The sequence below is a fragment of the Chiloscyllium punctatum genome, chromosome 49 (genome assembly GCF_047496795.1).
Source record: "Chiloscyllium punctatum isolate Juve2018m chromosome 49, sChiPun1.3, whole genome shotgun sequence".
Taxonomy (NCBI): domain Eukaryota; kingdom Metazoa; phylum Chordata; class Chondrichthyes; order Orectolobiformes; family Hemiscylliidae; genus Chiloscyllium; species Chiloscyllium punctatum.
In genome coordinates, this window is record NC_092787.1 from 36,785,973 (window position 1) to 36,813,037 (window position 27,065).

Here is a 27,065-nt window from a genome sequence, read left to right on the forward strand (position 1 = left end):
CTGTACAACTGCAACATGTGGAGACTGTTTAAGGAACAGTTGTTACGAGTGATGAATAAATATGTCCCTCTGAGACAGGCAAGAAAGGGTAAGATAAAGGAACCTTGGATGACGAGAGCGGTGGAGCTTCTCGTCAAAAGGAAGAAGGTAGCTTACATAAGGTGGAGGAAGCTAGGGTCAAGCTCAGCTCTACAGGATTACAGGCAGGCGAGGAAGGAGCTCAAAAATGGTCTGAGGAGAGCCAGGAGAGGGCACGAGAAAGACTTGGCAGAACGGATTAGAGAGAACACAAAGGCATTTTACACTTACGTGAGGAATAAGAGAATGGGCAAAGAAAGAGTAGGGCCGATCAGGGATAGCATAGGGAAGAAGCTGAAAATGTGTTGCTGGAAAAGCGCAGCAGGTCAGGCAGCATCTGCCTGACCTGCTGCGCTTTTCCAGCAACACATTTTCAGCTCTGATCTCCAGCATCTGCAGTCCTCACTTTCTCCCGATAGCATAGGGAACTTCTGTGTGGAGTCTGAGGAGATAGGGGAAGCCCTAAATGAGTTTTTTGCTTCTGTCTTTATGAAAGAAATAAACTTTGTAGTGAATGAAACGTTTGAAGAACAGGTGTGCATGCTGAAATGGATAGAGATAGAGGAAGCTGATGTGCTGAAAATTTTGTCAAACATTAAGATTGACAAGTTGCCAGGCCCAGACCAGATTTATCCTCAGCTACTTTGGGAAAAGAGAAATGCAATTGCTTCGCCACTTGCAAAGATCTTTGCATCCTTGCTCTCCACTGGAGTCGTACCTGAGGACTGGAGAGAGGCAAATGTAATTCCTCTCTTCAAGAAAGGAAATAGGGAAATCCCCGGCAATTACAGACCAGTAAGTCTCACGTCTGTCATCTGCAAGGTGTTAGAAAGGATTCTGAGGGATAGGATTTATGACCATCTGGAAGAGCATGGCTTGATTAAATGCAGTCAACACGGCTTTGGGAGGGGCAGGTCATGCCTCACAAACCTTATCGAGTTCTTTGAGCATGTGACTAGAAATGTTGATGAGGATCGAGCTGTGGATGTGGTGTATATGGACTTCAGCAAGGCATTTGATAAGGTTCCCCATGGTAGGCTCATTCAGGAGGTCAGGAGGAATGGGCTACCGGGGAACATAGCTGTCTGGATACAGAATTGCCTGGCCAACAGAAGACAGCGAGTGGTAGTAGAAGGAAAATATTCTGCCTGGAAGTCTGTGGTGAGTGGTGTTCCACAGGGCTCTGTCCTTGGAAAAGTTTGTAGTTTTTATTAATGACTTGGATGTGGGGATTGAAGGATGGGTCAGCAAGTTTGCAGACGATACAAAGGTTGGAGGTGTTGTTGACAGTATAGAGGGCTGTTGTAGGCTGCAGCGGGACATTGACAGGATGCAGAGATGGGCTGAGAGGTTGCAGATGGAGTTCCACCTGGATAAATGCAAGATGATGCATTTTGGAAGGTCGAATTTGAAAGCTGAGTACAGGATTAAGGATAGGATTCTTGGCAGTGTGGAGGAACAGAGGGATCTTAGTGTGCAGTTACATAGATCCCTTAAAATGGCCACCGAAGCGCACAGGGTTGTTAAGAAAGCATATGGTGTTTTGGCTTTCATTAACAGGGGGATTGAGTTTAAGAGTCGTGAGATCTTGTTGCAGCTCTATAAAACTTTGGTTAGACCACACTTGGAATACTCCGTCCAGTTCTGATCGCCCTATTATAGGAAAGATGTGGATGGTTTGGAGAGGGTTCAGAGGAGGTTTACCAGGATGCTGCCTGGACTGGAGGGCTTATCTCATGAAGAGAGGTTGACTGAGCTCAGACCTTTTTCATTGGAGGAGGAGAGGGGACCTAATTGAGGTATACAAGATATTGAGAGGCATAGATAGAGTCGATAGCCAGAGACTATTTCCCAGGGCAGAAATGACTAACACGAGGGGTCATAGTTTTAAGCTGGTTGGAGGAAAGTATGTTAGAGGTGGGTTCTTTACACAGAGAGTTGTGAGAGCTTGGAATGCGTTGCCAGCAGCAGTTGTGGAAGCAAGGTTATTAGGGACATTTAAGAGACTGCTGGACATGCATATGGTCACAGACGTTTGAGGGTGCATACATGAGGATCAATGGTCTGCACAACATCGTAGGCTGTAGGGCCTGTTCTGTGCTGTACTGTTCTTTGTTCTAACATAACCTCCCAACTTCTATTCTCAATGCCCTGCCTAATGGAGACCAGTGTGCCAAAAGCCCTGTCTACCTGTGACTCCACTTTCCAAGATCCCTCTGTTCCACTACACTCCTTAACACCCTCCATTCACCATTACACTCCTACCTTGATTTTACTTTGCAAAATGAAAGACCTGACACTTATCTATAATGAACTCCATTCACCGTTTCTCGTCCCACTTCCCCAGCTGATCAAAGTCCTGCAGCAATTTCTGACAACCTTTCCCACTGTCCACAATACCGCATATTTTAGTGTTATCGCCAAACTTACTAATCAAACTTTGTCCATTCACATCCAAATCATTGAGAAAGCTATGAGCCCGGCACCAGTCCTGAGGCACTCAACTAGTCACACGCCTTCAGTCCGACGAACATCCTTCCACTATTACCCCCTGCTTCCTAAAATCAAGCCAGTTGTGTATCCAGTTTGCCAGCTCACTCTAGATTCCATATGATTTAAACTTCCAGAGCAGCCTACCATGTAGAACATTATCAAAGGCTTCACTGATATCCGTATAGACTATGTCTACTGCCCTGCTCTCATCAACCTTCTTGGTCACTTCATCGAAGAATTCTAACAAATTTGTGAGGCATGATCACCCACTCACAAAGCCATGCTGAGCACTCCTAATCAAACCCTGTCTTTCTAAATGCATGTATATCTTATCCCTCAGAATCTTCTCAAGTAACTTACCTCAGACAGATGTTAAGCTCACTGATCTACAATTCCTATGTTTTTCTTTGCAATCCTTCTTAAATAAGGGCACAATATCCGCTCCCCTCCAGTTGTCCGGGACATCACCTGTAGCTAATGACGATGCAAAAATATCAGCCTCAGCACCAGAAATTTCTTCTCTAGCCTCTTGCAATATTCTTGGATATATTTGGTCAGGACCAGGAGATTTAGCCACTTTCATACATACAACACCTCCTCTACTGTGATATGGACTGTGCCTAAGATATGACCACAAACTCCCCCAAGTTCCCAAGTTTTCATGTCTTTGTCCATGGTAAACACAGGAGAAATATTCATTGAGAACCTCGCCCATCTCCTGCAACTCGACACATATACGTCTGCTTTGGTCCTTGAGGGGCCCTATTCCCCCTCTAGTTATTCTTCTTCCTTTAATATACTTAAAGTACTTGTTTGAATTCATGCTAATCTTTGCAATCAAGGCTATCTTGAGCCCCCTTTTCACTCTGCTGATTGCCTTCTTTAGTAAATGCTCATATCACTTGTATAATTCGAAGGATACCCTAGATTCCATTTGCCTGTGCCTGTGCCATGCCTCCTTTTTTTCTGGTCAAAGCCTCAATATCTCATCTCATCCAGGGTTCTCTATTCCTGACATCCTTACTATTAACTCTCACAGGAACATATGGACCTTGAACTCTAGATATCTCAGTTTGAAAGCTCCCTACTTGCCAGAGGTTCTTTTGCCTGCCAACGAACTACTCCAAACAAATGGTCATAAGCCTTTTTTTGAGGAATGTGGAGGGTGAAGGAGGGTGAGAGCTAAATACGGGGTTGGGGGAGAGAGAGGTGAGGGCAACAGGTGCATGCAGATAGGAGGCGATTGTGATAGGTTGGTGGGAAGGGTGGAGCGGAAAGGTGGGAAGGAAGATGGGCGGGTAGGACAGTTCAAGAGGGCGGTGGCAGGCTGGAGGTTGGATCTGGGATGAAGTGTGGGGAGGGGTGATAAGGAAACTGATAAAGTCGATATTGATGCTGTGTGGTTGGAGGGTCCCAAGCAGAAGATGAGGCATTCTTCCTCCAGGCATCGGGTCGCTTGGATTTAGCAGTGGAGGGTGCCCAGGGCATTGCATGACCTTAGGGAAGTGGGAACGAATGTTGAAATGGTCAGCCATAGAGCAGTGGGGTTGTTTGGTGCGTGTGTCCTGGAGATGATGCCTGAAATGCTCTGCAAGTTGGTGCTTGGTCTTCCTGATGGAGAGGAGACCACATCAACAGCAACAATCTGGACATGGCCTACCTATCCATCCTCCTTCCCACCTATCTGCTCCACCCTCCCCTCCAACTATCACAATCACTCTCCACCTACACCCACATATTGCCTTCCCACCTATCTTCCCGCCAGCCCACCCCTACCCTCCTATTTATCTCTCAGCCCCCTTTCCCCCACCTTCCACATTCCTGAAGAAGAGCTTATGCCCAAAACATTGACGGTCCTCCTCCTCGGATGCTGCCTGACCTGCTGTGCTTTTGCAGCATCACACTTTATGACTCTATCTCCAGCATGTGCAAACCTCACTGTCACAACGTTTGGTACAAGAAAATGTTATTAATTTCACTCATTCTCTCTCTGCTAATTAAATATCCTGGAAACAAATCTGCACCTGGACTGCTTAACCTTCTCAGCTCCAAGGCAAATTATCTCAGCTTTTGCTACTTCTCCACAAAAGAGGAACCCATCTTAATTTTTATTTATTGGAGTCGCAAAGTCATAGAGATACAAACACTTTGGTCCTACTCATCCATACTGACCAGATATCCTAAATTAATCTAGTCCCATTTGCCAGCATTTCGTCCATATCATTCTAAACCCTTTCCATTCATGTACTCATCCAGATGACTTTTAAAAACTGTAATTGAACCAGCCTCCACCACTCCCTCTTGCAGCTCATTCCATACATGTACCATGCACTGCATGAAAACATTTCTTCTGAAGTCCCTTTTAGATATTCCCCTTCTCACCTTAAACCAATGCCCTTTAGTTTGGACTCACTTACCCTGGGAAAAAGACCCTAGCTGTTCACCCTATCCTTGTTCTTCATGATTTCATAAACCTCTACAAGGTCACTCCTCAGCCTCTGACACTCCATGGAAAGTAGCCCAAGCCAATCCAGCTTCTTCCTCGAGCTCAAACCCTCAAAACCTGACAACATCCTTACAATCCTCTCCCCAACAGGAGAGAAATCAGAATTGTTTGCAGTACTCCAAAAATGACCTCACTGATGTCCTGTACAGCTGCAACATGACCTCCCAACTCCTATAGGAGAAAGTGAGGACTGCAGATGTTGGAGATCAGAGCTGAAAATGTGTTGCTGGAAAAGCGCAGCAGGTCAGGCAGCATCCAAGGAGCAGGAGAATCGATGTTTTGGACATGAAGAAGGGCTCGTGCCCGAAACGTCGATTCTCCTGCTCCTTGGATGCTGCCTGACCTGCTGCACGTTTCCAGCAACACATTTTCAGCTCCCAACTCTGATACTCAATGCACTGATCAATAAAGGCAAGCATACCAAATGCCTTCTTCACTATCCTTACTACCTGCCACTCCATATTCAAGGAACTATGAATCTGCACTCCAAGGTCTCTTTGTTCAGTAACACTTCCCAGGATCTTACCATCAGGTGTATATGTCCTGCCCTGATTTGCCTTTCCAATATGCAACACTTCATGTTTATCTAAATTAAATTCCATCTGCTACTCATTGGCCCATCTGATCATGGCCCCATGATATTCTAAAACAATGTTCCTTGCTGTCCGCTACCCCACCAATCTTGGTGTCATCTGTAAACTTAGGAACCATCTCTGTTCACATTCAAAGAATTTTGATAAATGACAAAAAGCTTTGGACCCAGCATGAGACCTTCTGGCAAAGCACTGGACTCAGACCGAAAAACATTGGACCATCATAGAAGGAGGAACCACCTAGGAACCGTGGGCAGCACGGTGGCACAGTGGTTAGCACTGCTGCCTCACAGCGCCAGACACCCGGGTTCAATTCCTGCCTCAGGTGACTGACTGTGTGGAGTTTGCACGTTCTCCCCGTGTCTGCGTGGGTTTCCTCCCACAGTCCAAAGATGTGCAGGTTAGGTAAATTGGCCATGCTAAATTGCCCGTAGTGTTAGGTAAGGGGTAAATGTAGGAGTATGGGTGGATTGCGCTTCGGTGGGGCGGTGTGGACTTGTTGGGCTGAAGGGCCTGTTTCCACACTGTAAGTAATCTAATCTGAAAAAAACCCTCCAACCACAAGGGACGAATACAAATTTCTCCAGCTTCCTCATTTCCGCTCCCCCCACCTTATCTCAGTCCCAACTCTCGGACTCAGCACCACCTTCTTTACCTGCAATCTTCTTCCCGACCTCTCTGGCCTATCACCCTCACCTTAACCTCCTTCCATCTATCGCATTCCCAACGCCCCTCCCCCAAGTCCCTCCTCCCTATCTTTTATCTTAGCCTGCTTGGCACACCCTCCTCATTCCAGAATTCTCCTGCTCCTTAGATGCTGCCTGACCTGCTGTGCTTTTCCAGCAACACATTTTTCAGCCCATCATAGAAGGACCATATTAGAAGGAATAGCTGTCCCTGTGTATGTAAAAAGGAACAGCAGTCCCGATACATGTTACAGAGGACTACAGTCTCTACATATATTGAAGAAAACAGTAATCCCTGGGAATTTTGCACAGAATAACAGTCACTGGGAAGATTACAGAGAACTGCAATAACTATGTATATAATAGAGAACAGCAGTCACTGTGTATATTTCAGAGAGCAGCAGTCCCTGTCTACACTACAGAGGGCAGCAGTCCCTGTCTAGACTACAGAGGGCAGCAGTTAGCGAGTTTTGAGAAGATTTATAGCCCATGTTAAGGTTCAGGATGTAGGTTTGATCGTTGAGCTGGAAGGTTCATTTTCAGACGTTTCGTCACCATACTAGGTAACATTTCAGTGAGCCTCTGAATGAAGCACTGCTGATGATTCCTGCTTTCTATTTATATGTTTGAGTTTCTTTGGATTAGTGATGTCATTTCCTATTGTGATGTCATTTCCGGTTCTTTTTCTCAGGGGGTGGTAAATGAGGTCCAAGTCAATGTGTTTGTTGAGAGAGTTCTGGCTGTAATACCATGCATCTAGGAATTCTCATGCATGTCTCTGTTTGGCTTGTCCTAGGATGGATATGTTGTTCCCAGTCGAAGTGGAGTCCTTCCTTATCTGTATGTACATTGGACAAACAGGCAGAAAACTAGCCACCAGGATACATGAACATCAACTAGCCACAAGACGACATGACGCTTTATCACTAGTATCCTTACATACCCCAAAGTCACCTTGGAGTACAAAAGACTCAGGGGAAGGTACAAAAGCATTTTTATTGGCCTGGAATGCACAAGGATGTGGTTACCTTTTGCTAGATGTGTAATACATGCCAAATAGTAGGTAAGCCACAGGTGGTAATAAAACCAGCACCTTTGTTGCTCATTCCTGCATTTGAAGAACCTTTCACCAGGGTTATAATTGATTGTGTAGGTCCCCTCCTAAGAATTAAAAGTGGGAACCAGTACTTGTTAACCATAATGGTTGTGTCTCCCAGAATTCCCGAGGTAATTCCATTACGGAGTATCAAGGTAAAAAAAGGGTAGTAGAGGAGTTAGTAGCTTTCTTCACACGGTATGGGCTATCCAGAGAGATTCAGTCGGACCAAGGGTCAAATTTAACTGCTAGGCTATTTAAGGAGGTTATGGATAGCTCAGGTATACAGTACTTTAAATCCAGTGTGTATCATCCTGAATCCCAGGGAACTTTAGAAAGATGGCATCAGATCTTGAAGACCATGTTGAGAACACACCCGAAGTGTTTGCCATTAGAAATGTCCCAAATGAATCCACTCAGTCACTCACTTCAAGTTAATATTCGGGCATGAAATGAGAGGCCCTTTGAAATTAATTAAAGAAACATTGACAGGAACAGAATCTGATTACATATCAGAGGTGAGGGAGAGACTAAATCGAGTAGGTGAGTTCGCTAAACAGCACCTAAACAGGGCACAGTGTAGAATGAAGCAGGTAAAAGCTCTGAGACTCGGACGTCTCCAGAGTGGAAAATATGTTAGTACTGTTACCACTGATAGGAGAGCCCTTCAAAGCCAGGTTTAGTGGTCCCTATCAAATTGAGAAAAAGTTGAGTTGGGTGAACTATTTAGCAAAGATGCCAGATAGAAAAAACTGGTATCGCGTCTGTCATGTGAACATGTTGAAACCGTGTTATACTAGAGAGAAAGAACTGGAGAAACAGGTGTTAGTTACTGCCCCACAGAGCGAGGAATCAAATCCAGATGGTGTGGAATTTGCTATGCCTCAGAATAGATTTAAAAATTAAGAAGTCCTGGAGGAGTGAGATAGGTTATCTGTCTCAGGAACATAGAACACTGTTGAAAGATTGTTAGTGCAGTCTGTAAGAATCAGCTAGGGAGGACCAATGCTCTTCTACATGAAACAGATGTAGGGAATACTGCTCGGATAAAACAACACCCCTACCGGTTTAATCCTTTCAAAGCCAGACAGGTTCAGATGGAGGTGGAGGCTATGCTCAACGAGAACATCATTGAACCAAGCTAGAGCAAGTGGAGTTCACCGATCATCTTAGTTCCCAAACCAGACGGGACTCAATGATTCTGCATGGATTATCAGAAGGTCAACGCTGAGACAAATTTGGACTCTTATCCAATTCCAAATTGGAGGACTGTATCCAGAAAGTCTGACAAACCTGTTACATCACCAAGTTAGACATACTGCAGGTCTGCTATGGAGGGAAGGTCTTTTGAGGAAAGGCTAAGGGACTTGAGGCTGTTGTATTTTGAGAGAAGGTTGAGAGGTAACTTAATAGAGACAGATAAGATGATCGGAGGATTAGATAGAGTGGACAGTGAGAACTTTTTTCCTCGGATGGTGATGGTTAGCACGAGAGGACATAACTTTAAATTGCAGGGTGGTAGATATAAGACAGATGTCAGAGGTAGTTTCTTTATTCAGAGAGTAATAGGGACATGGAATGCACTGCCTACAACAGTAGTCGACTGACCAGCTTTCAGAGTATTTAAATGGTCATTGGATAAACATATGGATGAGAATGGAATAGTGTACGTTAGGTGGCCTTCAAATTGATTCCACAGGTTTGCGCAACATTGAGGGCCGAAGGGCCTGTACTGTGCTGTAATGTTTTATATTGTATATTGCAGAGGCTGCAGTCCCTCAATATATTATAGAAAAGATCAATTCTTCTGTATTTATATAGAATGCATTCCTGTGTATAATAATCAGAACAACAGTCACTGTGTGTGTTACAGAGAGCAGCAATGCCTGTATAGATTGCAGAGAATAGCATTCACCGTTTTTATTAAAGAGAGCATCAGTCTTTGTGTATATTGCATAAAACTGCAGTCCCTGTCAATGTTATAGCAAAAGAAAGTCTTTGTATAGGAAGCATAACCACATTGTGTGCATCGTGGACAACAGCAGTCCTGTGTAAATTATAGAGAATTATATGAATGGGAGAGAACATTAGTCCTTGTCTATATTATAGAAAACAGCAGTTCTTTTTTATATTACAAACAACAGCAGTCCCCTATCTATATTTTACAGAACAGCAGTCCTTGTCCATGTTTTGGAGAATACAAGTCCCTGTCTTTATTACAGAGAAGAGCAGTTGCTTTTTACATCACAGGGAACAGCAGTCCCTGGGAATGTTTTTGAAAGAAACAGTCCCTATGTATTGAGAACGGCAGTCCTTATCTGTGTTACGGAGAATAGCAGTCCCCGTCATTATTATAGAGAACAGCAGTCCCTGTCGACACTATTGAGAATAGTAGTTTCAGTGTATATTGCAGAGTACAACAGTCACTGTGTAAATTTTAGAGAACAGCATTCCCTCAGTATAATGTAAAGACTTTATGCAGAATGACATTCCTGTACATAATAACAAGAACGGCTGTCACTGCATATATTATGGAGAATACTAGTCCCTGGTTATAGTGTAGAGAACAGCAGACCCTGTTTTTTATTACACAGAGCAGCAGTCCCAGTGTCTATATTATCGAGAACACCAGTTCCTGTGTAATTTCTGGACAACACAGACCTTGTGTAAATTATAGCGAGCAGCGGTCACAGTGTAGGTTATGGATAACAGCAGTCACTGAATGAATTATGGAGAGCTGTAGTCCCTGTCTTTATTGTACAGAACAGCAGTTCCTTCCATATTATGGATAACAGTAGTCGAAAGTGAGGACTGCAGGCGCTGCAGATTATAGTCGAGAGTGTGGTGCTGGAAAAGCTCAGCAGGTAAGGTAGCATCCGAGGAACAAGAGAATTAATGTTTCGCGCAAAAGCCTGGCATCAGGAATTTTAACAGTAGTCCCTATCGATAGTATGGATAACAGCAGTTCCTGTCTATGTGTTGGGGAATAGCAGTCCCTCTTTACATTATACAGAACAGCAGACCCTGTACATTCTACAAAGTGCAGTCCTTCTGCATATTACACAGATTTTTTTTACATATAGAAACGCTACAGTGTGGAAATAGGTCCTTCAGCCCAACAAGTCCACACCAACCCTCAGAACAGTAACTCAGCCAGACCCATTCACCTACCCTATTATCCTATATTTACCCCTGACTAATACACCTGACACATCCCTGAACACTATGGGCAATTTAACATGGCCAATCCACCCTAACCTCAACATCTGTGGGAGGAGACTGGAGCACAGAGAGGAAACCCACACAGACACAGGGAGATGTGCAAACTCCACACAGACAGTCGCCCAAGGCAGAAATCAAACCTGGATTCCTGGCACTGTGACGCAACTGTGCTAACCACGAGCCCAGCATTCCGTCTATTTTATGGAGAATACCAGTCCCTGACTTTATATTAGACAGCAGCAAGTCAGTGTTTATTATAGTAATCAGCAGTCCTGGCAATATCATAGACAACAACAGTCCCTGTCTGCTTTATTGAGAACTGCAGTTCCCCTCCATGGTATCGAATATGGCAGTTTTTGTCCATGTTATGGAGAACACCAGTCATTGTCTATATTGTGGAGATTAGCTCATCCCTGTCTGTATCACAGAGAAAAGCTGTCCCTGTCTTTGTGATGGAGATTAATAGTAACTGTCTATATTATGGAGAAAAGCAGTCCATGTCTAAATAATAGAGAACAGCAGTGTTTGTGTATATGCAGCATAGCCACAGTCCCTGTCAATCGTATGTAGCAGACATTCTCAATTGGGACCGAATGACCCCCTTAGTAGCCCTGGCACATCTGAAAGCAGCCACAGGTTTATGGGGGCCCTTGTAACAGAACCGAAGAAATAACAAAACAACAATCTTCATTGGAGTCAATAGTTACCCTCCTGTTTATAATATCTTTCCAACACACCGTTTGAATTTGGTGCACCTGGTAAGTTAATTGTTTAAGCTCCTCCCACACAGCCTCACTTCAGAGTTTGTCATGAATCAGACTGCACTGTGTTATTGAATTCAATCAAGGGTTCTCGCATCTATTATCACCATACTTCATTATCAGAAAGGCAGCATGTCGTGCTAGGCCTTTTGTATCCTAGTTCGTTTACTCATTATTTTCCTCATAAGAAGTGCCTTATGATTATTTTTATTATTTTCAGAAATAATTCTACCCATGAATTCCTTGGCCAAAAAAGAGTTGGCAGTATTCAGTGGAATACTGATTGTATGGTCTCATCGCACCAAAGCCAAAGCCATCTTTGCCTCTGTGTTTAAACTGCAGGACTACATTGTCAAATGAAAGCATGAGGTCAAGCAAATTGGAAAAAAACGTCAGATACCTCACATCTAGATTAAAAGGATAAACCCTGAGATGTCTTCAAAAACCTTGGAAATAATTTCAAGAGGTCAATGCTGAAACAAATGCTTACTCAAACATCGCAGAGATTAGAGAAGGGTCTTGTTGCTTCATTCAAAATTGGTAAACTGATTGCTAAAACTGGAAATGCTTGCAACATTGGTGAATCACTTACCCTACCTTCAGTGTTCATAATAATGAGGTCATGAATTGCCAAAAATAATTCAGGCAATTCCTTTGAGTAGTTCTACTGTTCCCAGAAGAATCGATGAGATAGTACAGAACATTGAAGAGGGATTGATCGGTTCATTACAAGAAATTCTCTTTACAATTAGACAAAACCAGTTTACAACACCATAACGCTATTCTCATGGTTTATGTGATCTTCTGGAACAGAAACAAACTAAGGGAAGAGATGTTGTTTGCTAGGAGGATTAAAACAAATACTGAGGAAGTCTATTTTTGAAGAAGTCAAACGTTACTTAAGCAAGAACAATATTCCAGTGAAGAATATAATTGTCTGTGCAACTGATGGTGCCACTTCTATGGTTGATCAATGCAGAGGATTCATCTATCTAAAAAGAATTACACCTTCTGTCTTTACTATTCATTGAATCATTCACAGAGAGCACGTAGCAGCTAAAAACTTAGGAGGATATCTCAATCTTTCGCTTTCAGTTGTCATAAAGGCTGTAAACTTCTTCAAATTCCATGCCCTTCAGGATTGTCTTTTTGGTAGCTGTGTGAAGAAAATGAAGACGACTTCTGGATACTGCAGCTGCGTACCAAGGCAAGGTGGGCTTTCCAAGGGAAACTGTCTTCAACATTTTTTTACACTCTGGGACTCCATAGTTTCAATCATATCTAATAGAGAGCATGTAAAAAGATGTATTGATGCTAAGGCAGACATATTTTATCTGGCAAATAGCTTTCAGAAACTCAATTTGTTGAGTAGACCTTACAGTGCAAAACCAGTAACCTTGCAGATTGTAGCCATTATATCTTTCCTCAACAAAACTCAAAAGTCTATTGGCACAATATGGGACATCGAGAGTTTTTACAATTTCCAAACCTGAAGTCGATTGCGAGATACTGAAGGATAATGACCTAACAGTTTATGTGAAACATCTAAAGCAGGAGAACAAGGATGTTTTGTTGATACTCCTGCTCCTCAAATGCTACCTGACCTGCTGTGCTTTTCCAGCATCACACTCTCAACCCTAATTTCCAGCAACTGCAGTCCTCACTTTCTTCAAAGGAAGGGAGAGTACGTGGGCAGGTAATTTTTTTTCGGATTAAAAGAGAATGTGACCTAGAAACTAGAATTGTCTATTTGGAATTATTACCCTGCACCGTCAGTGATAACTTTAAAAAAAAACTATTGGTAGGGAAAGATTTGCAGATAGAAATGTCAAAACTATCAGTGAAAAACACATTTCTAATACTGTAAAATGTGATTCAAACGCTTGCTATACGGGTCCAGGTTAACTCAGTTGGTAGAAAGTCTGCTGTTCAATTAGCAATTAAGGTCAACATTCCATTTTGTTTCATAATTTGCAGCACCATACATTAGAAGCTGTCTTTTGAGGTCTAACTGTGGACGAAGCAACATTTGAGCAGAATTATCTTGCTGCCAAAATCCCATTGACTATCCAGGACTGTGTCACTGAATATGCTTATGAGAAAACAACATGTGTTCTTTCTTCCCTGGCTGGTCTACTAACCGTATGGATAACAGCCAAATGCAATGAATAAATTACCCTGTCCAAATATGTTGCTTCTCACTAATCCAGATTGAAAATCAATTTACCATCGATCAGCCAAGCACTCAACTGAGACACGCCACTAGACACAGAACTCCAGTCAGAAAAATATTCCTCGATCATCACCCACTGCTTCCTGGATCAGTGGTGCTGGAAGAGCACAGCAATTCAGGCAGCAACCAACGAGCAGCGAAAACGACTGTGGATCCAACTGACCAAATTTCACTAGATCCAATTGTTACCTTTGATATGTGTTCCATGCAGGAACAGATCAAAAGCCTTAATGTCCAGGGAGACTAAATCAAAAGTATTCATTTGTATCCAATTGTGTCAGCTGTAGGACACAGAATTTACAGGCTATAAATTCTGTCTCTTACAATCGTGTACTCCACAACCACCTGATGAAAGAGCAGAGTTCCAAAAGCTACTGCTTCCAATGAGATCTGTTGGACTATAACCTGGTGTTGTGTGATTTTTAACTTTATACACTCCAGCATCTCCAAAAGTTAATGCTGGAGAAGTTGAAATTCCCTATTACGACCCTATTACATTTACACTTCCCTGAAATTTCCCGCTTTACCCGCTCTTCCACCCAAATGGGTTTATTGAAAGAGTTTTTGAAACTGTAATAAATACCCTGAACATTATAGTGACATCCCCTCCTATTCTGCCTCCTTCACTGTCTCACATGAAGACCCTATATCCTAGAGTACTGAGCCTCCAAACCTACCTACCTCTCAACCATGTCTCAGTGACAGCAATGTCATTATAGTCCTATGTTTTAATTTGCATCCTTAACTTTTCTGCCTTGTTCATCAAACTCAGCATTAAAATCAATGCCACTCAACTGTGTTAAACTCCCTTGTACCTTAACTGGCTTGTAATGTCCATGCCTCCCTGACACATTAATTGACTGTCTTCAGATTCCATCTCCTTGCCACGTTAGGTTAAACATCACCCAAAACTAAATTCCCACTATTACAGGCTGTATCTCACTCTGGATGTGCCTTCTCCCAACTTCTCAGATGAAGTGTACACATGATTATCTTATCTCTAAGGCACTCAGAATGAGGCAGACTTCATGCAACATGGATTCAATGAAAAGCTGGTGTATATAATTTTTATCCCAAACTAGTCACTGAACCTGTGGTGTTTATAAATATTAAACCACGTCTTCTGTAGCATCAAATCCACCACTGTTAGATAGTCAGGAACTCATTACAACCATCATCGTTACTAGAAAACTCATTGTGGACAGACTTTACCCAGTGCAAATGTGTTGATGTACAGTGACAATGTGATCATTTTCAAAACATACTATACAGATACACAATTATATCAACACTCACCTAAATTGTCAGCCTCTTTAACCCAACTGAGTTTATTTCTATCAATACAAAACAGCCTGATGACCAAAGTACATTCCTTTGTGAGAGGGAAAGCAAAACCCTTCACCTATGATTCTTTGTGAATTTGCTAGTGTATTTGCAAATAGTAAATCCATTTACACAAACAGAGCAGATGAACGTGACCCAGCCAGTGTCATTTCACTGGTATGCTAACAGTTTGGATGACAGTGAATACCATTCATATGTGGAACAAGTGAAAGGTCTCTCCCCTGAACGAACTCACTGGTGCATCAGCTGGTGAGTTGACTCTGTGAATATTTCTCACCAGCATGAAGTCGCTGGTGTCTCTGCAGGTTGCATGATTGGCTAAACCTCTTCCCACAAGTGGAGCAAGTGAATGGCTTCTCCCCAGTGTGAACTCGCTGGTGACTCTGCAGCTTGGATGACTGAATGAATCCTTTCCCACACGCTGAGCAAGTGAATGGTTTCTCCCCAGTGTGAACCCCCTGGTGTTCCAGCAGTTTAGAGGAGCAAATGAACCCCTTTCCACATTCCGGACAGGTGAATGGTTTCTCCCCAGTGTGAACTCGCTGGTGTATCTGTAGTTTGGATGACTGCACAAATCCTTTCCCACATTCAGGACAGGTGAACGGTCTCTCCCCAGTGTGAATCCGCTGATGTATCAGCAGGTGGGATGACCGAGCAAATCCTTTCCCACATTCAGAACAGGTGAATGGTTTCTCCCCAGTGTGAACTCGCTGGTGTAACTGCAGGCTGGATGACTGAGTGAACCCCTGCCCACAATCGGAGCAAGTGAATGGTCTCTCCCCAGTGTGGAGTCGCTGGTGTATCCGCAGGCTGAATGACCGAGTGAAACCCACCCCACTGGGAGCAGGTGAACGGTCTGTCCCCAGTGTGGACTCGCTGGTGTACCTGAAGGCTGGATAACTGAGCGAATCTCGATCCACAGTCAGAGCAAGTGAATGGTCTCTCCCCAGTGTGGACTCGCTGGTGCATCTGCAGGTGGGATGACTGACTGAATCCTTTCCCACACTCTGAGCAGGCGAACGGTCTCTCCCCAGTGTGGACTCGCTGGTGTATCCGCAGGCTGGAGGACTGACTGAATCCTCTCCCACACTGGGAGCAGGTGAATGGTCTCTCCCCCGTATGAACTCGCTGGTGTGTCAGCAGGTGGGATGACTGAGTGAATCCCATCCCACAATCCGAGCAGGTGAACGGCTTCTCCCCAGTGTGACTGAGTTGGTGAGTTTCCAGACGGGATGGGTAAAGAAATTCCTTCCCACAATCCTCACACTTCCACGGTCTCTCCCCAGTGTGACTGCTCTGGCATTTGGACATTTCAGATGAATCTTCACAGACTCTTAAAAACACACACAGACGATACGTGTTTCTCCCCAGTGTGAATGGTGCTTTTTCCTTCAATGCTCAAAATCCTGAGATCATGAGATTGTTACAAACACAGTGATCGTCAGATCTGGATGTGAATTTGTTTGAAACCTCGCATTGCAAAACAACCTTTCAAACAGAAAACAAATGTATTCTGAGAAACCAGAAGAGAACACAGGCTGTGAAACAGAGAAATCAGTCTGGTCACTTAGGAAAACTGCTAGATCATTAAAACTGAGCTCATTCATAAGTAAGCCACAACCCAATCGCCCTTCAGAGGGATTGGAGGGTAATGACAAGGAAATAGGGAAATTCCCAGCAATTACAGACCTGTAAGTCTCACGTCTGTCATCTGCAAGGTGTGAGAAAGGATTCTGAGGGATAGGATTTATGATCATCTGGAGGAGCATGGCTTGATTAAATGCAGTCAACACGGCTTTGTGAGGGGGTCATGCCTCACAAACCTTATCGAGTTCTTTGAGGATGTGACGAGAAACGTTGATGAGGGTCGAGCTGTGGATGTGGTGTATATGGACTTCAGCAAGGCATTTGATAAGGTTCCCTACGGTTGGCTCATTCAGAAGGTCAGGAGGAATGGGATACAGAGGAACTTAGCTGTCTGGATACAGAATTGGCTGGCCAACAGAAGACAGCGAGTGGCAGTAGAAGGAAAATATTCTGCCTGGAAGTCTGTGGTGAGTGGTGTTCCACAGGGCTCTGTCCTTGGGCCTCTACTATTTGTAGTTTTTATTAATGACTTGAACGAGGAGATTGAAGGATGGGTCAGCAAGTTTGCAGACGATACAAAGGTTGGAGGTGTTGTTGACAGAATAGAGGGCTGTTGTAGGCTGCAGGAGGACATTGACAGGATGCAGAGATGGGCTGAGAGGTGGCAGATGGAGTTCAACCTGGATAAATGCGAGGCGATGCATTTTGGAAGGTCGAATTTGAAAGCTGAGTACAGGATTATGGATTGGATTCTTGACAGTGTGGAGGAACAGAGGGATCTTGGTGTGCAGGTACATAGATTCCTTAAAATGGCCACCCAAGTGCACAGGGTTGTTAAGAAAGCATATGGTGTTTAGGCTTTCATTAACAGGGGGATTGAGTTTAAGAGTTGTGAGATCTTATTGCAGCTCTATAAAACTTTGGTTAAACCGCACTTGGAATACTGCGTCCAGTTCTGGTCGCCCTATTATAAGAAAGATGTGGATGCTTTGGAGAGGGTTCAGAGGAGGTTTACCAGGATGCTGCCTGGACTGGAGGGCTTATCTTATGAAGAGAGGTTGACGGAGCTTGGACTTTTTTTCATTGGAGAAAAGGAGGAGGAGAGGGGGCCTAATTGAGGTATACAAGATAATGAGAGGCATAGATAGAGTCAATAGCCAGAGACTATTTCCCAAGGCAGAAATGGCTAACACGAGGGGGTCATAGTTTTAAACGGGTTGGAGGAAAGTATAGAGGGGATGACAGAGGCGGGTTCTTTACACAGAGAGTTGAGAGAGCATGGAATGCATTGCCAGCAGCAGTTGTGGAAGCAAGGTCATTGGGGACATTTAAGAGACTGCTGGACATGCATATGGTCACAGAAATTTGAGGGTGCCGATCAACGGTCGGCACAACATCAGGGGCTGAAGGGCCTGTTCTGTGCTGTACTGTTCTATGACAAGTGTTTGTTCCTGGAAAGTAGAGTTTCAGGTAGATTGAGCACAGAAGACAACATTGGGCACATTTGTCTTTATTGGTAGTACACTGATCAATAAATGGACCTAGGTTTGATTCTACACTGTATGGAATGTGCACATTTTCACTGTGTCTCCATGTGTACTGGTTTCCTCTCTCAGTCCAAAGATGTACATGTTGGATAGATTAGACATGGGAAATACAGGGTTAAAGGGATAGGGTGGGCTGCTCTTTGGACAGTTGGTGTGATCTCATGGGCCAAATGGCCTGCTTCCTACGATTCTATGAGTACAGAGGTTGGAATGTCATTTTGCAGCTGTGTAGGACATTGGTGAAGTCAGTTGTAGAATACTGCGCTCCATTCTCTTTTCACTGATTTCAGAAAGATGGTACCAGGGTAGGACTTACACACTTAATGGTAGGTTCCTGGAAATTGTTACTGAAAAAAAGAGACCTTGGGATGCAAGTTCATAGTTAGTTGGAAGTGGAGATGAAGGTAGACAGGATCGTGAAGGTGGCGTTTCGGACACTAGCTGTTAACGGTCAGTGCATTGAGTAGAGGAGTTGCAAGGTCATGTTGCGGCTGCACAGGATATAGGTTACACCACTTTTGCAAAACTGCATTCTGCTCTGGTCTCCTTGATATAAGATAGATGTTGTGAAACTTAAAGCGTTCAGAAAACATTCACAAAGACGTTGCTAGGGTTGAAGGGTTTGAAGTATAGGTAGAGTCTGAATAGGCTGGAGCTATTTTCCCTGGAGCATTGGAAGCAGAGGGGTGCCTTGCAAAAGTTTATGAAATCATGGGGAGCATGGATACAGTGAATAGTCAAAATTCTTTTCCCAGGGTAGGGCAGTCCAAAACCAGAGGGTGTAGGTTTAACGTGAAAGGTGCCAGACTTGAAAGGGACCAAAGGGGCAACCTTTTTAATCAGAGGGTGGTGCATGTACAGAATGGGCATGTACAGATCGATATGGGCAAGTTGGACTGGACAGTCTGTTTCCATGCTGTATAACTCTATGACTCTAAAGTGCTGAAACAAAGTGATAGAAAACTGAAATAAAAACAAAGTGGAAACACTAAGCAGGTCTGGCAGCATCTGAAATGGTGACAGATTCAAGAAATATTGCATCCTTGAAGACATGTTTAGATGATCATACAAGACACTACCACATAGGTTACACACTGGGTGCTGGAAAATGGGACGAGAGTAAATAAGGGCTCGATGACCAGCATGGATATGATGGGCTCATTATGTTCAATAGTTTTATGTCAGAGACTTTGACCCCATTTTGTCCCACGTTTCTCTGTGATTTTAGGAAGCAGGCAGGAGCTGCAAATAGTGAAGAATGCAAATAATACAGTGGCCTTCACAGTGAAAGCACAGGATTTTCAGAAAGCTTTTGATAAAGTCCCACATAGGAGGTTAGTAAGCAAAATTAGGGTTGGCTGATAGGAAACAAAAGAGTAGTGATAAACAGCTCCATTTTGGAATGGCAGGCAGTGACCAGTGGGGTACAACAGGGATCAATGCTGGGACCGCAGCCTTTTATAATATATGTTAATAATATAGAAGATGGTATTATAATAACATTAGCAAATTTGCTGATGATACTAAGCTGGGTGGCAGGGTGAAATGTGATGAGGATGTTAGGAGATTACAGGGTGACCTGGACAGGTTAGGGGAGTTGTCAGATGCATGGCAGATGCAGTTTAATGTGGATAAATGTATGGTTGTCCACTTTGGTGGCAAGAACAGGAAGGCAGATTACTACCTAAATGGAATCAATTTAGGTAAAGGGGCAGTACAAAAAGATCTGGGTGTTCCTGTACACCAGTCAATTAAGGTAAGCATGCAGGTACAGCAGGTAGTGAAGAAGGCTGGCCTTCATAACAAAAGAGATTGAGTACATAAGCAAAGAGGTTCTTCTGCAGCTGTACAGGGCCCTGGTGAGACCACACCTGGAGTACTGTGTGCAGTTCTGGTCTCCAAATTTGAGGAAAGACATTCTGACTACTGAAGGAGTGCAGCGTAGGTTCACAAGGTCAATTCCTGGAATGGAGAGACTACTTTACGCTGAAAGACTGGAGCAACTGGGCTTGTATACCATTGAGTTTAGAAGGCTGAGAGGGATCGGATTGAGACATATAAGATTATTAAAGGATTGGACACTCTGGAGGCAGGAAACATGTTTCTGCTGATGGGTGAGTGCCGAACCAGAGGACACAGCTTAAAAATACGGGGTAGACTATTTAGGACGGAGATGAGGAGAAACTTCTTCACCCAAAGAGTGGTGGCTGCGTGGAATGCTCTGCCCCAGAGGGCAGTGGAGGCCCAGTCTCTGGATTCATTTAAGAAAGAGTTGGATAAAGCTCTCAAGGAGAGTGGAATCAAAGGTTATGGACACAAGGCAGGAACAGGATACTGATTAAGGATGATCAGCCATGATCATATTGAATGGTGATGCAGGCTCGAAGGCAGAATGGCCTACTTCTGCACCTATTATCTATTGAGCAGGGATAGCTTTCTATAAGGCCTATGGTGAGACCTTTGGTGAGTACTCTGTATACCTATGTTCTCCTTTCCCAAAGGAGGATGTCCCAACTATTGAGAAAGTAAAGGAGGTTCACCAGACTGAGTCCTGGGATGTCAGGACTGATGTATGAAGAGAGACTCGATTCTCATTTAATCCTCCTTTTAGTCTTGGAAGCGCTGACTACATCAGTAATGAATGATCCAACTCCCATTTTCTCATCTGAATCGGACCCATCTAAGCCTACACTTTGGTTCCCATCCCCCTGCCATATTAAAACCTCACCAACAAAACTGGCAAATGCCCCCACAAGGAGATTTCTCCCAGCTCTAACCAGGGGCAAGCAGTCAGGCTTGCGTAGGTCCCACCTACCACAAAAATGATCCCAATGCCTCAGTAACTAAACCCTTCTCTGGTACACCATTTCTCCAGCTACACGTTCAGCTGACCTATCCTCATTTCTGCTCTTGCTAGCACATGGCACTGGGAGCAAGTCTTACATTATTAGGTTAAAATCCTAGTCGTCAAATCTATCTTCCAAGATTCAGTTTTCAGGCCCCCATCCCTTTGTTTCACTACGTCGTTGGTACTTAGGTTTTCCACTACCACTGGCTGTTTACCCTCCAACTCCAGAATGTCCTGCAGCCAATCCATGACACTGCTCCTTTAACATAGAACAACACAGTGCAGAACAGGCCCTTTGGCCCTCAACGTTGCGCCAACGTGTGGACTTATCTCAGCTCGCCCCCCCTATACTATCCCAAAATCTCCCTAATGTGGCTGAGTTGACCATAGAAAACAAGTTATGTTGTCCTTGGTTTTCTTTACAGAAGGGTCATACAAACAGACTCTGGGTGGTCTGGGTTTTAGGGACAATTTCATTATAGCGAATATATACTGTCTCAGGCAAAAGGCTTTCAAGTTTAAAAAACACACGTGCACAATGAAAAGGGAGTGGCCAGTTTTCCTAACTCAAATTTTCTCTAGTTTGGTTTGGCTTTAGCAGTCTGGCTAGGTAAAAACAATGACCGCAGATGCTGGAAACCAGATTCTGGAGTCATGGTGCTGGAAGAGCACAGCAGTTCAGGCAGTATTCGAGAAGCAGGGAAATCGACATTTTGGGCAAAAGCCCTTCATCAGGAAAGACGCAGAGTGCCTGAAGGGTGGAGAGATAAATGAGAGGAGGGTGGGGGTGGGGGAGAAAATAGCATATAGTACAATAGGTGAGTGGGGGTGGTGATGAAGGTGATAGGTCAGAGAGGAGGGTGAAATGGATAGGTGGAAAGAAAGATAGGCAGGTAGGACAAGTCATGGGGACAGTGCTGAGCTGGAAGTTTGGAACTGGGGTGAGGTGGGGGAAGGGGAAATGATAAACTGGTGAAGTCCACATTGATGCCCTGAAGTTGAAGTGTTCCGAGGCGGAAGATGACGCATTCTTCCTCCAGGCATCGGGGGGGTGAGGGAGCAGCGAAGGAGACCCAGGACCTCCATGCCCTTGGCTGAGTGGGAGGGGGGAGTTGAAACGTTGGGCCACAGGGCAGTGTGGTTGATTGGTGCGGATGTCCCAGAGATGTTCCCTAAAGCGTTCTGCTCGGAGGCGTCCAGTCTCCCCAATGTAGAGGAGCCTTGGATGGAGGTGAGGGAGGTGGTGTGGGCACAGGTTTTGCAATTCCTGTGGTGGCAGGGGAAGGTGCCAGGATGGGAGAGTGGGTTGTTGGGGGTGTGGACCTGACCAGGTAGTCACGGAGGGAACAGTCTTTGCAGAAGGCGGAAAGGGGTGGGGAGGGAAATATATCCCTGGTGGTGGGGTCTGTTTGGAGGTGGCGAAAATGTCGGCGGATGATTTGGTTTATGCGAAGGTTGATAGGTTGGAAGGTGAGCACCAGGGGCGTTCTGTCCTTGTTACGGATGGAGGTGTGGGGTCTGAGGGCGGAGGTGTGGAATGTGGATGAGATGCGTTGGAGGGCATCTTTAACCACATGGGAAGGGAAATTACAGTCTCTAAAGGAGGAGGCCATCTGGTGTGTTCTGTGGTGGAACTGGTCCTCCTGGGAGCAGATACGGCAGAGGCGGAGGAATTGGGAATATGGGATGCCATTTTTTGCAGGAGGTAGGGTGGGAAGAGGTGTAATCCAGGTAGTTGTGGGAGTCGGTGGGTTTGTAAAAAATGTTGGTGTCAAGTCGGTCGTCATTAAAGGAGATGGAGAGGTCCAGGAAGGGGAGGGAAGTGTCAGAGATGGCCCAGGTAAATTTAAGGTCAGGGTGGAATGTGTTGGTGAAGTTGATGAATTGCTCAACCTCCTCACGGGAGCACGAGGTGGCACCAATGCAGTCATCAATGTAGCGGAAGAAGAGGTGGGGAGTGGTGCCTGTGTAACTACAGAAGATGGACTGTTCTATGTAGCCAACAAAGAGACAGGCATAGCTGGGGCCCATATGGGTGCCCGTGGCTACCCCTTTGGTCTGGAGGAAGTGGGAGGATTCAAAGGAGAAATTGTCAAGGGTGAGGACCTGTTCGGCCAAACGAATGAGAGTGAGTGTCGGTGGAAGAGTACTGTTGGGGACGTTGGGAGAGGAAGCAAACGGAGGGCTTGGAGGCCCTAGTCATGGCAGACGGAGCTGTAGAGGGATTGGATATCCACAGTGAAGATGAGGCATTGGGGGCCGGGGAAACAGAAGTCTTGGAGGAGGTGGAGGGCATGGGTGGTGTCTCAAACGTATGTGGGGAGTTCCTGGACTGGTGTGGGGGGTGCGGGGGGGAATAGGACAGTGTCGAGGTAGGTAGAGATAAGTTCAGTGGGACAGGAGCATGCTGAGACGATGAGTCAGCCAGGGAGGTCAGGCTTAGCAATCTGGCTGTTCACTGAAAGCAGTCAGTTTTGAGACTGGTCATAGAAACAGCTACACGGAAGAAGGTCTTCCATGCTGAATCCCTCTGCCATCTCTCTGGTAAGACCATTTTACCGTTCTTGCCAAGGGTTACTTATGTGGATTGTTGCAGGAAGTTGGAACACTATCATTAATTTGGGATAGTGTGTTGGATTTTTAGATTAAGCTATTCTGTTCTCTTTTGTTTGTGTTTCACTTGGTATTCTGCAAATAAATGCTGTTTTGTTTAAAACTAAGGGGTGGACGAGCTACACCACTCCTGGAATATCCACTTTAAATCTTCTCAAAACAACTAGAAATGTTTTGAGGGTGTCTGACCTGGTCCATATCAGGATCCTGGCACCAGGGAGATAACATATCATCCTGGATTCATGTATGCAGCCACAGAAGTGCCTATCTGTACCCCTATTGAATCCCCTATCATTATATCTCTGCCACTCTCTTTCCTCCCCTCCTGTGCAACTTGGCTGTTGCTGATTTTCCCTGAAAGGCCCCCCACCAAATCCAAACTGGGGGGAAATGACGTCTGGGGGACTGCTACATTTCCTTCCTGAGCCATTTACTTTATCTGATGGCCACCCATTCCCCCCTCTTCCTCAGCTGCCGTGTGACCAACTCGCTAAACGTGCTGTCCACGACATTCTAAGTATCAGGGATGCTCCACAGTGAAACCATCCACAGCTCCAGCTCTGAAAACATCTCCAGGACACCTGCACCAATCAACCTCACCACCCAGTGGCCGAACATTTCAACTCCCCCTCTCACACTGCCGAGGATATGCAGGTCCTGGGCCTCCTCCACTGCCAGTAGCTGCAGATGGACACTTCCTGCACACATGACCACCAGGGACTCTGGAAACATCTCTTATTTCCCAAATTGTGCAAGAAGAGCACACCACGGGTCAAACATCCCCTGCCATGACTCCTCTCTAGATTCAGCTAGTTACTCCCTTGAAGAGAATGTAAATGAGCTAGCAATTTTCCTAGATTTCAAGCATTTGCTCAAACTAACATATGTCTAGATTAGAGTGGTGCTGGAAAAGCACAGTAGGTCAGGCAGCATCCAAGGAGCAGGAGAATCAACGTTTTGGACAAAAGCCCTTCATCTGGAATGAGGCAAGGAGCCTCTGGGGTGGAGGGATAAATGGGAGATCTATAAAGGAGGTGGCCTTCTGGTGTGTTCTGTGATGGAACTGGTGTTCTTTAAACATTGTAATTTCCCTTCCCACATGGTTGAAGATACCCTCCAACGCATCTCATCCACATCCAGCACCTCTGCCCTCAAAGTCCACCCCTCCAACCACAACAAGAACAGAAGCCCCTCCCCGGTCCTCACCTTCCATCCTACCAACATGCGTCGCCGACATTTCCACCACCTCCAAATAGACCCCACCACCAGGGATGTATTTCCCTCCCCACCTCTTTCCGCAAACACCGTTCCCTCCGTGACTACCTGGTCAGGTCCATGCTCCTAACAACCCACCCTCCTGTCCTGACACCTTCCCCTGTCATCACAGAAATTGCAAAACTTGGGCTCACACCTCCACCCTCAACTCCATCCAAGGCCCCAATGGAGCCTTCCACATCCAAAGTTTCACCTGCACATCCACCAATGTCATTTATTGTACCCAGTGCTCCTAACGCGGCCTCCTTTACACTAGGGAGACTGATCGCCTCCTCGCAGAGCGCTTTACAGGAACATCTCCAGGACACCCGCACCAATCAACCTCACCACCCAGTGGCCAAACATTTCAACTCCCCCTCTCGCTGCCGAGAACATGCAGGTCCTGGGCACCGCCACTCCCTCACCACCTGACGCCTGGAGGAAGAAGGCCTCATCTTCTCATACCTCATCTTAGGGCGGCATAGTGGCTCAGTGGTTAGCACTGCTGCCTCACAGCACTAGGGATCCGGGTTCAAGTCACACCTTGGGCAACTGTCTGTGTGGAGTTTGCACATTCTCCCAGTGTCTGCGAGGGTTTCCTCCCACAATCCAAAAAAGATATGCAGATCAGGTGAATTGGCTATGCTAAAGTCAGGGGTGAATGTAGGGGAATGGATCTGGGTGGGTTGCTCTTCAGAGGGTTGGTGCAGACTTGTTGGGCCGAAGGGCCTGTTTCCACACTATAGGGAATCTAAGCTAATCTTCTGCCTTGGACTTCAGCCCCTTGGCATCAAAGTGGACTTCACCAGTTTCCTCATTCTCTACCCTCTCCTTATCCTAGTTCCAACCTTCCAGCTCAGCACCATCCTCATGAACTGTCCCAACTGCCAATCTTCCTTCCCAACTATCCGCTCCCCCTCCTCTCCAACCTATCAACTTCGTCCCCAACTCCATCTGGGCAACTTGTACCTAGCCCGAAGGCTTCCTACCTCACTCTTGATGAAGGGCTTTTGCCCGAAACGTCGATTCTCCTGCTCCTCGGATGCTGCCTGACCTGCTGTGCTATTCCAGCACCTCTCTAATCTGCAGCACCCACTTTCGCCTAGAAACCACGTGCATCCCTGTGCCTTGCCCCTGATAAAGATGGCGGCGGTAACCCGGGACCGATCATCACCTCAGTTCCTGAGCCGCGGAATCGGGAGTTTCTACTTCGGGTCTAGCAGCCTACACTGAGTGTTTATGAAACCTATTAGTCCAGAGTGACTCAATTTTCCTTTCGGTCTCAACTAGAACTCCCACCTTTCCAGCCGTCTCCGTCTCCTCCTCTCGCACTCACCAGTCGGGGCAATGCGCATGTGCAGTCAATGGTCACGTGTGATGCCGCTGCTTTCGCCCCTCACTCACGCCCATTGGTTGGAAGATGAGCCACTTCCGCATGGTCCATCAGTCCCTCCCGCTACCCTCCTATTGGGCCAAAGCTGCCGTCAATCAGAGGGGCCCCATTGTGAAGTCAGTGGTGGGATTCCCCCTCACTCTGTGATGGGATGAGCTTCATCATTCACAGTGAATTGGACTGGATTTCACAGCATAGGGAAAGGGGCTGGAGGGGTATTCAGCCTGTTGGGGCGGTACTCTCTCCCTCTGAGATACTACAAATCTGTCCCAACTCCCCTGCCATTTACCTATAGCCCTCCAAATCTTTCCTTAAAAAGTTACATTCCAAATCTCTTTGGAGAATAACTGCTGAATCTACATCTAGCTGCTGTTCAGACTGTTCCAGATGCTCAAAACTCACGGTGTAAAATAATCTTCAAATTTTCACTCTGCATTATTTGCCAGTTACCTGAAAGTGGTTTACTAGTTACCAGTGGCTGGAAAAGCACAGCAGGTCAGGCAGCACATGAGTAAGAGAAGAGTCGACATTTTGGTCAGCATGGAGACGGGCCCTTTGGCTCAAACTGGTCCATGCCGACCAAAATGTCCATCTACGCTAAACCCTTTTCCCTGCTCTTGGGCCCTATCCTTCTAATCCTTTCCTATCCATGATGTGTCCAAAACCTTTTAAGTATTGTTAATGTACCAACCTCAACCACTTCCGCTGGCAGCTCAATCCGTGTGCGTATATGTGTGTAAAAATGTTGCCCCTGAGGTTCTCTTTTATTCTTCCCCCTCTAACCTTAAACTAATATCCTTTAGTCCTCAAT

General features: G+C 45.3%; 1 protein-coding gene across 1 annotated transcript in view; it reads right to left on the bottom strand.

Moving 5' to 3' along the window:
• Nucleotides 1-22,295, bottom strand: part of LOC140469280 (uncharacterized) — a 63,521-nt gene extending 41,226 nt beyond the window's left edge. Inside the window, 2 exon segments of the mRNA XM_072565623.1 lie at nt 15,258-15,849; nt 15,851-22,295. Of these exon segments, the coding sequence (XP_072421724.1) occupies nt 15,258-15,849; nt 15,851-16,323 (1,065 nt within the window). The 5' untranslated portion in view covers nt 16,324-22,295.
• Between the last annotated feature and the right edge of the window lie 4,770 nt (nt 22,296-27,065).